General features: G+C 58.7%; 1 protein-coding gene across 1 annotated transcript in view; it reads left to right on the forward strand.

The window, feature by feature from the left end:
* Positions 1–13,268, forward strand: part of MAD1L1 (mitotic arrest deficient 1 like 1) — a 321,496-nt gene that overhangs the window by 189,642 nt on the left and 118,586 nt on the right. The window contains exon 13 of the mRNA XM_060077985.1: positions 10,049–10,105. Coding sequence (XP_059933968.1) covers positions 10,049–10,105 — 57 coding nt within the window. The remainder of the gene's footprint in view (positions 1–10,048; positions 10,106–13,268) is intronic.

The raw sequence follows: 13,268 nt of genomic DNA on the forward strand, positions 1-13,268 counted from the left end.
AGGACAGAGGACCTGAGATCCCCATCTTTGAGGCTAGGGGTTACCCTGGGACCAGCCTCAGTGTTCTGGACTCGGGCTCTGCTCGCCGTCCCAGCGAGGCCATCCATTGGGGGAGGGGGGTTCTTGCTCTCCACATGTCCTGCACAGCAGACCCCCGTAGGGGAGGGAGCCCCCCAAGTCCCTCCTCCTTGAATTCCCCCCGAGAGCGCCGCCTGGGCCTGAGCTGCTGTTCGTGGAAAGGGTCAAGCACAGAGGGGCTGCAGCAGGGCATTGCTGGGCCAGGCCGACTGGGCACTGTTCCCTGGCCTTTTTGGAGTGTCTGCAGGCAGCTGAAGAAAGGCTGACTGACTCCAAGTGTTGGAACCACCCATCACCTTTGGAAAGTGGAGGTCGTGGTTGGATTCGTTGTGCCCTGTGGGTCAGGCCTGGGTCTGCTCCTGTTGAGGGCTGTACGCCTCCCGGTCTCCACCAGGTGGCAGCAGACAAAGCCGGCCGGTCCTGCTCCCTGGCTCGGGCCCCCACCAGGGTGGGATGCGGACTGGTACTGAGGGACCCTGGACAGGACAGGGGCTTCTCCTCAGCCTTGGTGCTTTTTTCTGCACATCACCAAGACCCCTTCTCGTCTCCTTCCAACCCTCTGGGAACCTGTACTGGGACAAGGATGTCCTTCCCCCTCCCTCCTGCTTCCCTCCTCCCCAGCCATCCGCTGACCTGATCTGTACCAGGCCCTGCCAAGCATAGGCCCCCAGGAGCCCCCCGCCCAATTAGGAGCCACTGGGAACTGGAGCCGTGTGGCTCTGGGTTGGCCCCGAGCTGCGGGAGCTTGGCTGGGAGAAGCTGCCTCCGTGGGGGGCTGGGGGAGCCGCCCGGTGCAGGATGAGGATGAGGGGTCCTGGGTGGGCTGGGCTGGCGGGGTCCGCAGAGGGCCTCCTGCAGGAAGGAGCCTGCGCCCGAGTTCATGTGCGTGCTGGCGCTGCTGGAGCAGAGGGCCCTTTGCCGTCGGGCCTGGCCCCACGGTTAGGACTGAGCGTGGGGTGTGAGGGACCGTGTGGGACTTCCAGCCTTCCAGAGAGCTCCGCCCTTGTTCTCGTCGGTGGTGCGCACTGTCCTCTTAGAGCTCGGACTGCTCACGGCCACCGCGCCGTCCACTCGAGGAGAGAGGGCTGGGGCCGGGTCTCCAGGACCCAAGGGGTTTCTGCCAGCACTCGGTAGCGTCGCAGAAGTGACAGGTGCCGGGAGACACATACACGGCAGAAGGCTTTTCTCTACAGTGTCCGGAGGGTGGGAGGGAGTATGGTGTAGAAGGGGAGAAATTGGGGAAATGGGAAACATTGGGCAAATTGGGGAATATTCACCTCATTCCTGAGCGTTGCAGCCAGCGGCCCTGTCACCCCATCAGCAAGCTCCCTGGATTCGCCCAGCCGGGCTGTCGGGGGGCCGCCCCACGGTAGTGTCTCAGCTGTTCTCAAGTGGGCCTGGAGGGGGGCTCCCCAAGCACCTTGGAGGGTGTGCTGCCCTGACGGGGGCGCCCACCTCCCATCAGCACCCGCCTCCAGCCCCACTGGCCCTGGGATCCCCGGGGTGGGGGCGGGGGGGTTCCTGTGGGGGGCCCTCTGGTGGCCGCTGGCGGCTCCCCTGGACTTGGTCTCATCCCAGGAGGTCTGGGTTAGGGAGAATGTGGCCCCAACATGAGGAGCTAAGCCCATTAGCGAAGAACAGGAAGGGGTTCAGGAACGGGGCTGGCGGGAGTGGGGAGAGGAGCCCAGGGTGAAGTGGGTGTGAAGGCGGTGCCCTCTGTGCCCACAACCGCGAGGCCAGTGATGGGCCGTGTGGAGGGAGCCCTGCTGGTGCTCCACCCCTCACCCCCCCCGCCCCCGCCCCCCGCCCCCTTGCGTGAATGGCCCCGTCTCCTCACTCCACAAGGCCTGGTGGGCGTGCTCAGCCCTCCGGCTGAGGGTGGGTGGCAGAGGCCTGGCCTGTGGGGACTGCCCTGGCCCTTGTGATGAGTGTGGTCGTCCTCTCCGTGGACCAGGAGGAGGGTGAGCGCCCGGAGGCCTTTCCGGAAGGACTGGGCTCAGACGGGAGATGGGAGACCCGGCAGGGTGGCAGCCGTGGGCTGTGGGTCGGGTGTGCTCCGCGTGTGGTTTGCCGGTCCTTCTCCCAGGAGATCCCAGGAGATCCCAGGAAAGGGGTTGGCAGAGCCTCCTTTAAGGCGAGTCACAAAACCCAGATGCTGGCCTGACCTGCCTTCAGTCCCAGCAGTTTCCTGGTAGAGCTGAGAGCTTCTGTGCAGCCCCGGGTGGAGCGCTGGGTGAAGGGTGGGGGGGCAAGGGGAGGAGCGGGCGATGCTTTCTCTCCATGCACATGAGGCTCTGGGGCAGCCTGGGGGTCGCCGGCCCAGACCCGCTTCCCATCTCCAGCCTGACCCCTTTGTGGGGGCACCCAGACTCTCTGAACCCTGTCTCACCCCTCTGAGGCCCTGAGCAGCCCGGGAGAGGCCTGCGGCTCAGGAGGCTGGAGCCTGGACACCGGGGTTTGGGCAGGATAGGCCCCTGTGCCGTCCCTTGTGGGTCTGCTCCTACGGCTCCAAGGGAGGGGACAGGCTCAGAGGCGCCTGGCTTTGAGCTCACCCTCCAGGTCAGAGTGGCCCCATGCCGGAGCCAGCCGAGCCGTGCAGGGCGGGGCTGGGGTCCTTCGGGCAGTTTTCCTCTTCTTGTTGTAGTAAACAGTAACATTTCACGTCTCAGAGTCTCAGAGAAGGACCCACACTTGGAGACTCTGGAAGCTGCTTCAAGCTGCCTGGCAGAAGTTTATTAGTTGAGCATCACATATTGACAGATGGTAGGAAGTTATGTAACTTTATAGAACCCGTTTGTTAAGGGTTCCTCAGAGCCTCCAGGCGACTCATCCATCCTCAGGCTGCGATGCAAGCACCGTTTGGGGGCTCACGGCAGCGCAGAAGAGAGCGGAGCACTGCTCGCAGCCCCACGGTCCCCGTTTTGTTCCGCTGTCTTGGGGGGCCACCGGGAGCAGCCAGGTGCATGCAGGGAAGACATCCCCACAGCCCCCGGGCCTGACGGTGTAGATGGATTAGCGTCCCTTGCCCACCCGAGAGAGCGCTGGCCTGGGGGTCAGGGTCGGGGTGCCCTGGAGTCTGGGTGCCTCTCCCTGCCCCTCCCCCACCCCACCCAGCCCTTCTCTCTCCCTCCAGCCTTCTTCCCTTTCCTTCCGTATTTCTTTCTGCTCTCTCTTTGTGTCCGTCTGTTTCTGTCTTTGCCCTGCTCTGTCCTCTCACCTCCGCTGCCCCCTTCTCCTCCTTGGCCTCTCTCCGCCTCCTCGCTCACCCCCAAGCTCCTGTTTCTTTTCACGCAGAGGTCAGCAGGCGTTGTCTGCAAAGGGCCAGACAGTAAGTGCTGTGGGCTGTGTGGCCCCGTGGTCTTGATCACAGCCCCTCAGCTCTGCGGCTATATAGCTCAGGAGCAGCCGTGGGCCGGGCTGTCAGTAGATGGGGGTGAGGCTCTGTGCCAATGAAACTTTATAGATAAAACCGGTGGTGGGCTGGATTTGTGTGCAGGCTGTAGTTGCCAGCCCCCTCTTCTAGCTCCTCTTTTCTGGGACCCGGGGACCCTGCTGCTTGACGTGAGAGCTGCCGCGCCTGCCCCGTGGGGCCTGGCCAGCCCCCGGTGTGCCCACGGCAGGCGCCCTCTCACAGGTACAGGGGGCGTGCTGCTCCGTCGGCCCTACCTTTCACTTGCTGGGGAAGGAGTGGGACCCACAGATGTGGGTACAGGGAATTTGAAAAACACATCCACTTCTTAGAGAGTCATTACATTTCACCCATTTAGCTTAATCAGTCAGTTCTGACGGGAAACGTGCTTTGATTCTGGCAAAAACGTCTCAGTACCACCAACCAGAAGTGTTGAGATTGGGAGGATCCCAGTAGCCCGACTCTGGTGCCCTTTTGCACGGTTTTTATTTATTCCATTTAATAAAGTGGCTGCAGAAGTAGGTAGCATATGTCATGAATCCTCCTCTGTCGACAGGGCTATAAATATGCAGCTCATGCCACCTTGATTCAAGATATCAGCCTGATTTGCTTTTCTAATTTATTTAATTAAAACATTATGGAGCAGCTGGCTGCATGGAGGTCTGTGGAAAGTCCCAGTTTCAAATTGCAGCAGTGATTTCCGACTCGCAGCCTAGGAGGAGGTGGGCGCCGCACTGCTCCCTCTCCCTCGCTCCTCCCGGACTTCTGTGAGGGCGCACGTCACAGCGTTTCTGTCGCCGTCCCCTGGCCGTGGGGGCCTTGGCTTCAGGAAGAACAGCAGCTTTTGAACCCTCCGTTGTTCACCAGATCCAGATTTTTTTCTTACTTGTGAAAGTGTTTAGTGCTCCCCTTATATAAGGAGCTTGAGATGACTCTCCTGTAAAAAAGCACAGATGAAACAAACTGGAAAATCTTGAGACAGAGTTACAAGATGAGCAGCATGCTAAAGAGAATTGGAAAACAGAAAGGAGGCAAACGGAGAAAATAATACCAGAGACCCGGGCTCTGGGAATCCTCTGCGGTTGGACACGGATCTGACATGCAGAGGCCACAGGCAATGGGCGGGGGCCACATTCTATTTTTAGTTTTTTGAGCCCCTCCATACTCTCTCCCGTAGTGGCTGCACCAGCTTACATTCGCACCATCAGCGCACAACACATTCTTCGACGCTTGCTGTCTGTTGTCGTTTTGATAATACCCATCCTGACAGGTGTGAGGTGATATCTCACTGTGGTTGTGATTTGTATTTCCCTGATGGGTAGTGATGTTGAGCATCTTTTCACTTATCTGTTGGCTGTCTTTATTCTTTGGAAAAACTTCTGTTCAGATCCTTTCACCATTTCTTAATTGGCTTTTGGTTTTTTTTTAACCATTCAGTTGTATGAGTTCCTTATATATGTTGGATATTAACTCCTTGATGCATGGTTTGCAAATATTTTCTCCCATTCCATAGGTCACTTTTCATTTTGTTGTTTCCTTTGCTGTGCAGAAGCTTTTTAGTTTGTTTTTTTCTATTTCTGTCCAAAATGCCAGTGGAATTTTGATAGAGATTACATTGGATCTGTAGCTTGCTTTGGGTAATATGGACAGCTTCACAGTATTACTTCTTCCAGTCCATGAACACAGAATGTCTTTCCATTTATTTATGTCATTTTCAGTGTCTACTACCCATGTCTTTTGGGTATACAGGTCTTTTACCTCCTCGGTCAAACTTATTCCGAAGTATTTCATTGTTCTTTGATGCTGTCGTAAATGGAACTGTTTAGTGTCTGTTTCAGATGGTTCATTATTAGCATATAGAAATGCAACTTTTTTTTTTTTTTTTTTGCGGTACGCGGGCCTCTCACTGTTGTGGCCTCTCCCGTTGCGGAGCACAGGCTCCGGATGCGCAGGCTCAGCGGCCACGGCTCACGGGCCCAGCCGCTCCACGGCATGTGGTATCCTCCCGGACCGGGGCAGGAACCCGTGTCCCCTGCATCGGCAGACGGACTCTCAGCCACTGCGCCACCAGGGAAGCCCGCAACTTATTTTTGTATGTTGATTTTATATACTGCAACTTTACGGAATTTGTTCATTAATTCTAACAGATTTCTGGTGGAGTTTTTAGGATTTTCTATAAATAAGATCGTAACATCTGCAGAGAGACAAGTTTACTTCTTCCTTTCCTATTTGGATGCCTACTGTTTCTTTTTCTTGTCTGATTGCTCTGGCTAGGATTTCCAGTACTATGTTGAATATGAGTGGTGAGAGTGGGCATCCTTGCCTTGTTCCTGATTTTAGAAGAAAAGCTTTCAGCTTCTCACTGTTGAATATGACATTAGCTACGGGCTTTATTTGGTTGAAGTACATTCCTTTGGTACCTAATTAATTTTTGTCATGAAAGGATATTAAGTTTTGTCAAATGATTTTTCTGCATCTATTGAGATAATCACATTATCCTTCATTCTGTTAATGTGGTGTATCGTGTCGATTGATATGTGGATGTTGAGCCATCCTTGCATTCCATGGATAAATCCCACTTGATCACGGTGTATGATCTTTTTAATGTGCTGTTGAATTCAGTTTGCTAGTATTTTGCTGAGGACTTTTGCATCTGTGTTCATCAGGGATATTGGCCAGTGGGTTTTTTGGTTTTTGTCTTTTTTTTTTTTTTTCCTCTTGTAGCATCCTTGTCTGACTTTGGTATCAGGGTAATGCTAGGCTTGTAAAATGAGTTTGGAAGCGTTCCCTTCTCTTCGATTTTTTTGGAAGAGTTTGAAAAGGATTGGTATTAATACTTTTTTAAATGTTTGGTAAAGTTCACCAGTGAAGCCATGTGGTCCTGGGCCTTTCTTTGTAGGGAGGTTTTCGGTTTTCTTTTTTTTTTTTTTTTTTTTTTTTTTTTGCTGTACGCGGGCCTCTCACTGCTGTGGCCTCTCCCGTTGCGGAGCACAGGCTCCGGACACACAGGCTCCGCGGCCATGGCTCGCGGGCCCAGCCGCTCCGCGGCATGTGGGATCTTCCGGGATCGGGGCACGAACCCGTGTCCCCTGCATCGGCAGGTGGACTCTCAACCACTGCGCCACCAGGGAAGCCCTCGGTTTTCTTTTTTAACTGATTAATTCTTCTTACTCTTTACTGGTCTGTTCATATTTTCTGTTTTTTTAACGATTCATTCTTGATTATTTGTATATTTCTAGGAGTTTATTTCTTTTAGGTTGTCCAGTTTCTTGGTGTATAATGTTGATCAAAGTAGTTCTCGAGTCTGTGTTTTTATGGTATCCTTTGTGATGTTTTCTTTTTCATTTATGACTTTATTTATTTGAGCCTTATCTTTTTTCTTAATTAGTTTAGCTAAAGGTTTGTCAGTTTTGCTTATCTTAAAAAAAAAAAAAAAAAAAACAGTTCCTAGTTTTGTTGATCCGTTCTGTTCAGGTCCGTGGGTGCTTGTCTAAATCCACGTTCTGTGAGGGGATAACAGCTGAATACTGCGCCTTCACCTTGTGACGCTCCCAGCCCAGACCTCTGTTCCAGGTCACACGGCTGGAAGGCAGAGACGTTGGGATTGATCTCTGTTGTCTGGCTTCACCCCTGCAGTGATGCCTGAGTGGCCAGGAGGGCTTGTGAAGACAGATCTGCTGCGTCCTCCCCAGCTCTCGGGGCGTGGGGGGCTGAAACGTTGCACTTCCCACAAGTTTCCAGGGGTGTTGCAGCTGTGGTCCTAGGCCCACCACCTGCAGGGTAACCATGCTAGCTGTTAAAGCCAGGACGGGGTCCAGGTCCGCTGTGGAAGTGCCACCGTGGCCCTGTGAGCACCAGTGGGGCCTGGCATGCTCCGGGTCTGGGAGAGGTATTGGCTGCTTCAGTTGCATAGGTGGATTCTGAGAGGTGAAGGCTGCCCTGGAGCCAGGACCGCCCGGCAGAGCCATGGCTCCAGGCCGAGCCCGGCACGTGCGCTGCCTGCCTGCTTACGCGCCGACGTGCTCTGCGGCCACGGGAAGCGTGGCTCACTCCCGCCTTCAGGCTGACGTCCATGTGGGGAGGCGCCCTCTCTGCCCCTCAGGGCTGCTGCCAGGTGGAAGCTGTGTGTCTACGGGCCGCTGCCTGGACAGGCCCCTGCCAACCGGCTGGCTTCCTTGCCTCTTTTATCTTTACACTTTGTCACAAGCCTGTGTGTGCAGTGGAGCCGAAAGGCAGGGGGCCTGAGACTCTGGTCTCGTTCTGTCCACGAGACCTGCAACCTTGGGCTTTGCGGCCTCCTGTCCTGCCTGCATCCGGCTGCAGGGACGGCTTCTCCCCTGCGCCTGGGCTCCTGCGCTGGCGGGTGCTGGGCAGCAGTTCTCACTCGGAGATAAAAGTGGCCACGCGAGGTCTCAGTGTCCCCTTTGCTGGTCACACGTGGTGTGTGGGCCGGGGGCTCGTGCCTGGAGTCTGGCAGGAGTGTGATGCCCCCGGATGGCCTGATGCAGCCCTGCGGTCACTGGTCCCCTTCCGCCTGCTCCGGGGTGTGCTGCCCCTGGGGTGGCCGGTTCCCTTCCTCCTGTCCCCCCCCGCCCCCGCCATGTGCCTGCCCTCCCAGCTCCACTGCACCCAGCCCAGCCAGGGCGGGGACGTAACTGTTGTTCCAGGAGGCCCTCCCTTCAGGAAGCGCCCCGGCCTCGGTCACGCGCGCAGCCGTGAGGAGCGGCTGACGGCCAGTCTCTGACGCGGCCCACGGCCCCGCCAGCCTGCTGCTCCCTGGGGTCCTCGCTGCAGGCTGAGCCCCTCGTTGAAGGCTCGCCCCGCAGGGTCCCCGTCGTCACTGCCGCCTCAGGATCCTGCGTGCAGAGTGAGCACCAGGCGGGCGGCCGCCACGTCCTCGCTCTCCTCTCCCAGGTGAGGCGACGGCGCAGGGCGGCGAGGGCTCAAGCAGGGTCCCCGGGGGTACGCGATGCCCACACCCAGTGCCGGGCGTCCGAGGGGCGCGTGTGGACCGCGGCTGCCCCGGTCCTCTGACACTGGGTGCTGTCGGCCTTTAATTTCCCACGTGACTGAGCCGTGGAGCAGCTTCGCGGGCGCGTCTTCCCTGGCGAGGCCTCTGCTCACGTCTCCGTCCTGTGCTTGGTCCTGCCGTGCCCAGCCCGCTGGTTCCGCCCGAGGCCCGGGGTGGGGGGGGGGCTGGGGGCTGGGCTGTGAGCCGGTGCGGTGGGGGCCACGCCTCCCCTGTTTCCTTCCCTCAGATACGAGCCCTGTGCTGCCTGCCCATCGTGGATGCCGGGAAACCACTGTTTCAGGGGTTTTGTCTGGTTTTCTGGTTGGTTCAGGAGGGAGGGTAAATCCAGCGCCCGTTGCTTCATCTTGTCCTCGGAGAAGGCTTCCTGGAGCCCTGGGGGCTGCGGGGGCCTGGGTCTGGTCTCTCCCGCACGGAGGCTGTGCTCTGTTCACGTCCCCTCTGAGCCTCTCTCCAGAGCTTTGTGTGAAGGACAGGAAGTCACGTTTCAGGGCGCCCACGCTGCAGGCTTGCGGCTCATGGGTGGGGCGGCCCGCTCGGCAGGGCCCGTTCCCGCCGCCCCACCCTCGTCTTCTGCTCCCGGAGACCCCCTGTATGGGCTCTTATGGGGGTCCTTCCCCGGCGCAGAGCCTCTCCTGGATGCTGCCAGGTGCCCTGCACCCCTGGTCAGGGAGCTCCCACTTCCCGGAGGAGCTGAGGTGGCAGTGCTCCCCGCCGTGGGTTTGCCCTGAGGAAGGCCTTGTCGCCTCCCCGTGCAGGGGCTCCTCCGCGGCCAGCTGCCCTTTCCCATCCAGCCTCTTAGTCGTGCCTCCGTCCTTTGGAGTCCTGCCCCTCTACCTGATGGGCTTTGTCGTGGCTCCCCTCCGCCACCCCAGCCGAGGGCCCTCCTTCACTCTTAGGGTCTCAGCGCGGAGGCTGTCGTGGGCGTTGCTGACAGCCCTGCTGTCTGACCGTCTGCTTCCTTTATGTAGCAGAGCCGCCCTCCCTTTGTCCCTAATTTGTCCTCCCGGGTGGTAGCACGGGTGTACTTTAAGTGTCCTTTATCACTGAAGTATGACGCGCACACACAGGTAGAGGCACACGTCGGAAGTGTCAGCTTGATGAATCTCACACGGATGGAGACACGAGCGTCACCAGTCCCCAGTGGTCCCCATTACCTCATACTGTAGTCCTCTGGATAGAAGTGGCTTCTGCCAGCTCGTTGCGGCTCAACGACTGTGTCCCAGCCCCGCTGTCCTGGTCCCCTCTTGGGGAGTACTGTAGTTGGTCAGTGCCTCCTGCCTCCTGGACTGTGGCCCGGTCCCCGGCCTCTTCCCACGGGCACTGAAACTCCAGCCCGCATCTCTCTCACCTCAGGCGCAGGCTTGGGGGGGACTTGGCGAGCTATCATGTTCCTGCTGCCCGTCTTTCCAAACAGTGGGACTTCGGGGTCTCCCCCGGCAGCAGTGGGTGTGGCAGAGGTGGGGGAGGTGTGGTCACTTCGGCCCCAGGAGGAGAAAGCCCACTGACCCACTTTCTGTCTTGTCTTGAAGGCTCAGCTGTCACAGGCCCTGGAGGAGCTGGGAGGCCAGAAACAAAGAGCCGACATGGTGAGTCCCCAAGGCTCACGCCTGGTGGGTGGCCCTTGTGGCCAAAGGGAAGCCCAGGGCCTGGATACCTTAGAGCGTGTGGCCCCCTGGCCGTGGTCCAGGCCACACACCCACCCCCTCCACCCCTGGCACAGACTGCGGGGCTTCCCCCAGCGGGCTCTAAGGTGGGGATGGTGGTGCATCTCCTGCTCAGGTCACAGCCACGTGACACGCTGACCCCACTCTGGCCCCACGGGCCCTGCAGCGTGTGCACACTGAGCACAGGGCTCTCCAGCCTCGCGTGGCTACTTTGTAGCACGCTTGTTTCTCTGCTGTCCCTGTGGGCTGACTTCTGATGTCAGATCACGTCCGCCCTGCCCTCCGTGCGGCCGGAGGAGCCCTCACCTGGGCGCATGCAGACACGGCCCCGGAACCCTGGCTGGTGCCCCAGTATCTGGAGGCTCCTTACCACCCACTGAGGGGCAGAGGGACTCGGCTTTCCGGCATCCTCGTCCCGTACACACCGTGAGCCACTCTGGCCCTGGTCTGGGCGCTGGGGGGATGAAGCCCCCGGGCACAGGAGGGCCACGGGTGTGGGGAAGGGAGGGGCATTTGCACACATCGTCGGGTTGCTCTGCCCGGGCCACACGCCAGCCAGGCTGGGGGCACCCGGGAAGCTGCCGTGGGCACTGGGACTGGCTGCTGGGGTCAGGCTCCTGTCTCGGCGTCGGCGCTGCCCAGCCCCGCCTCTCCTGGGCCTGCACAGTGGGGATGACCGCCGGGTGGAAGAGACACATCCTTGAATTGGCTCTGTCCACCGCTGCTGCGACCCTCACTGTCGGGGACTGGGTGAGGAATCGGGGGTGGGGTGGGATGGGAGGATCGGGGAGCGCGGGTTCGGGGGAAGCGTGGGCGTCTGAGAGGCAGTTGGACATTGGGCTGTGGGGGCGTTTGGGGGTCCGGAGTCCCCGAGTCAAGGCCGGGAAGCACCTGGGTGTTCCCGGTGGGTAGGTACCCAGCGGGCCAAGCCCTGCCTGGCTGCTCCAGCCCCAGGCATCTGTCCTGGGGGGCAGTTCCACTCAGAGGCAGAGAAGGACATGTCCAGCGAGGGACCCTAGGTCCCGTGTGTAAGGGCAGCCGTGAGAGGAGCCCAGAGCTGCCCGGTGATGGGATTTCATCAGTGAGCCTCCGAGAGCTGTCTCCTGGGGCAGCAGGGGCATGTCTGGGCCTGCAGAAGTCCTAGAGGTGGGAAGGCAGCCTGCCTGCCTGCTGGCTGAGGGAGGGGGCGCCTGGGGCAGCGAGCGCAGCTGCCTGGCCTCCAGACCTGGGGCGGGAGGTGGGAGGGGGTTGGGGGGAGGGTGCTTCCTTCTCGTCCACCGACTTTGCCGGTCCTGAGGACTCAGTGATCTGTGTCTGCTGCGTCGTTGCCCCCTTCGGTGCTGGCCTGAGTTGGCGTGTGCCCTCAGGCCGTGTTTCCGTGATGTGCACGAGGCAGGAGGAGGGGCGTGGGCACCTGATGCCCGAGGCCTCAAGGCTGAGAAGTGAGGATGCCTTGGAGCTGGTGCCTCGGCCCTTCCCCGGCCCTGGGGCTTGTGGATAGGAGCCGGCGCCTCCCGGGCAAGAGGGAGGACAGGCCCTGCTGCACTTGGCCACTGGCTCCGGCCCTCAGGCCAGGGTGGGCGCTGAGCTGAAGAGGCCGCTGCACCTTCTCACGGGCACCCCAGGGACCCGGGGCTGCAAGGCTGTGTGCCTTCCAGCCTGTGCTTTTTTTTAGTTTGAACCGTATAGTTTCCGTCCCTTGTGTGAAGCACCCAGGGGCTTTGAAATCCTGGCACCTGGTCCCTCCTCTAGACCGATTAAGTTAGAACTGATTGGGGGGCCCAGGCAGGGGTGTTATTTCATGTCTTCCTGGGCAAGTCTAATGTCAGCCAGGGTGGAGAGCCTCTGGTAGGCCTGGTGTCCCCAAACTCGGCTCAAGGCCCTGGGGGACCTTGGGGACCGTGCTCCATGGGGAGCTTCGGATGAAATGTGCCTTGTCCCAGTGGTACTGACCCTGCAGAGGCGGGCAGTAGTGCAGGGCCTGGCCTGGCCTGAGCTGACTCTCGGCCATGCCCAGAGATGAGGTGCTGGCGGCCTTCATGTGCACAAGCCAGGCACTGTGGGCCCCTTACACTGGTTCTTTCATGCTTGCTTTTGGATCTGGGAGGAGACAGGTTTTTAATCTCTGCCTTTTTTTTTTTTTTTAGACATCTTTATTAGAGTATAATTGCTTTACAATGGTGTGTTAGTTTCTGCTTTATAGCAAAGTGAATCAGCTATACATATACATACATCCCCACATCTCCTCCCTTTTGTGTCTCCCTCCTGCCCTCCCTATCCCACCCCTCTAGGTGGTCACAAAGCACCGAGCCGATCTCCCTGTGCTATGCGGCTGCTTCCCACTAGCTATCTGTTTTACATTTGGTAGTGTATATATGTCCATGCCACTCTCTCACTTTGTCCCAGCTTACCCTTCCCCCTCCCCATGTCCTCAAGTCCATTCTCTAGGTCTAATCTCTGCCTTTGATGGTCTAATCTTTAGCTTATTTCGTGTTATTTCACTTCCCTCTTCTTTTTCTGAGTTAAAGGGAAAATGAGAAATGGCGGTGCTGGGGGCCCAGGAGTGCAGGTGAGCCACGCTCAGTCCAGGAGCTTGTGTGAGCCCCTGCTCTCCCTCCCGAACTGGTTCCAGGGGGGTCCTGCAGCCCCCGAGGAGATAAAGGCTAGGCAGGCTGGTGCAGGGGTTGGCAGCTGGGAGCCTGACAGGTCAGTAGTCAAGCCCTCAGGGAGTGAGATTACCCAGAAAATGCACGCATTTGGTTAGGAGGAGGTTTCTGCTCTCCTGTAAACCCCTGAGGGGATGGAGAAGTAAGAAATTGAAGAGGGGGACAGTGGCCCAGAGTGCATTGTGGGACGGGGGGGGGCACAGTCACCCCTCCCACCCATTCCAGTGACAGCCTTGGTGCCACTGGGGGCGTCTCTGGTGCTAGGAGGGTGGGTCTCCTCTGGGTCTGGACGGTGAGAAGTCTGCATCCAAGGGCTGCTGACTGTAACCCCAGGCCCTCTGTCCAGGACAGCTGGGAACGGGGCCCCGGCTCCTGTAGCATCTCTCCCACCTGCAGCTCCTGACCTGCTGTTTGCTGGC

The sequence above is a fragment of the Mesoplodon densirostris genome, chromosome 16 (assembly GCF_025265405.1).
Source record: "Mesoplodon densirostris isolate mMesDen1 chromosome 16, mMesDen1 primary haplotype, whole genome shotgun sequence".
Taxonomy (NCBI): Eukaryota; Metazoa; Chordata; class Mammalia; order Artiodactyla; family Ziphiidae; genus Mesoplodon; species Mesoplodon densirostris.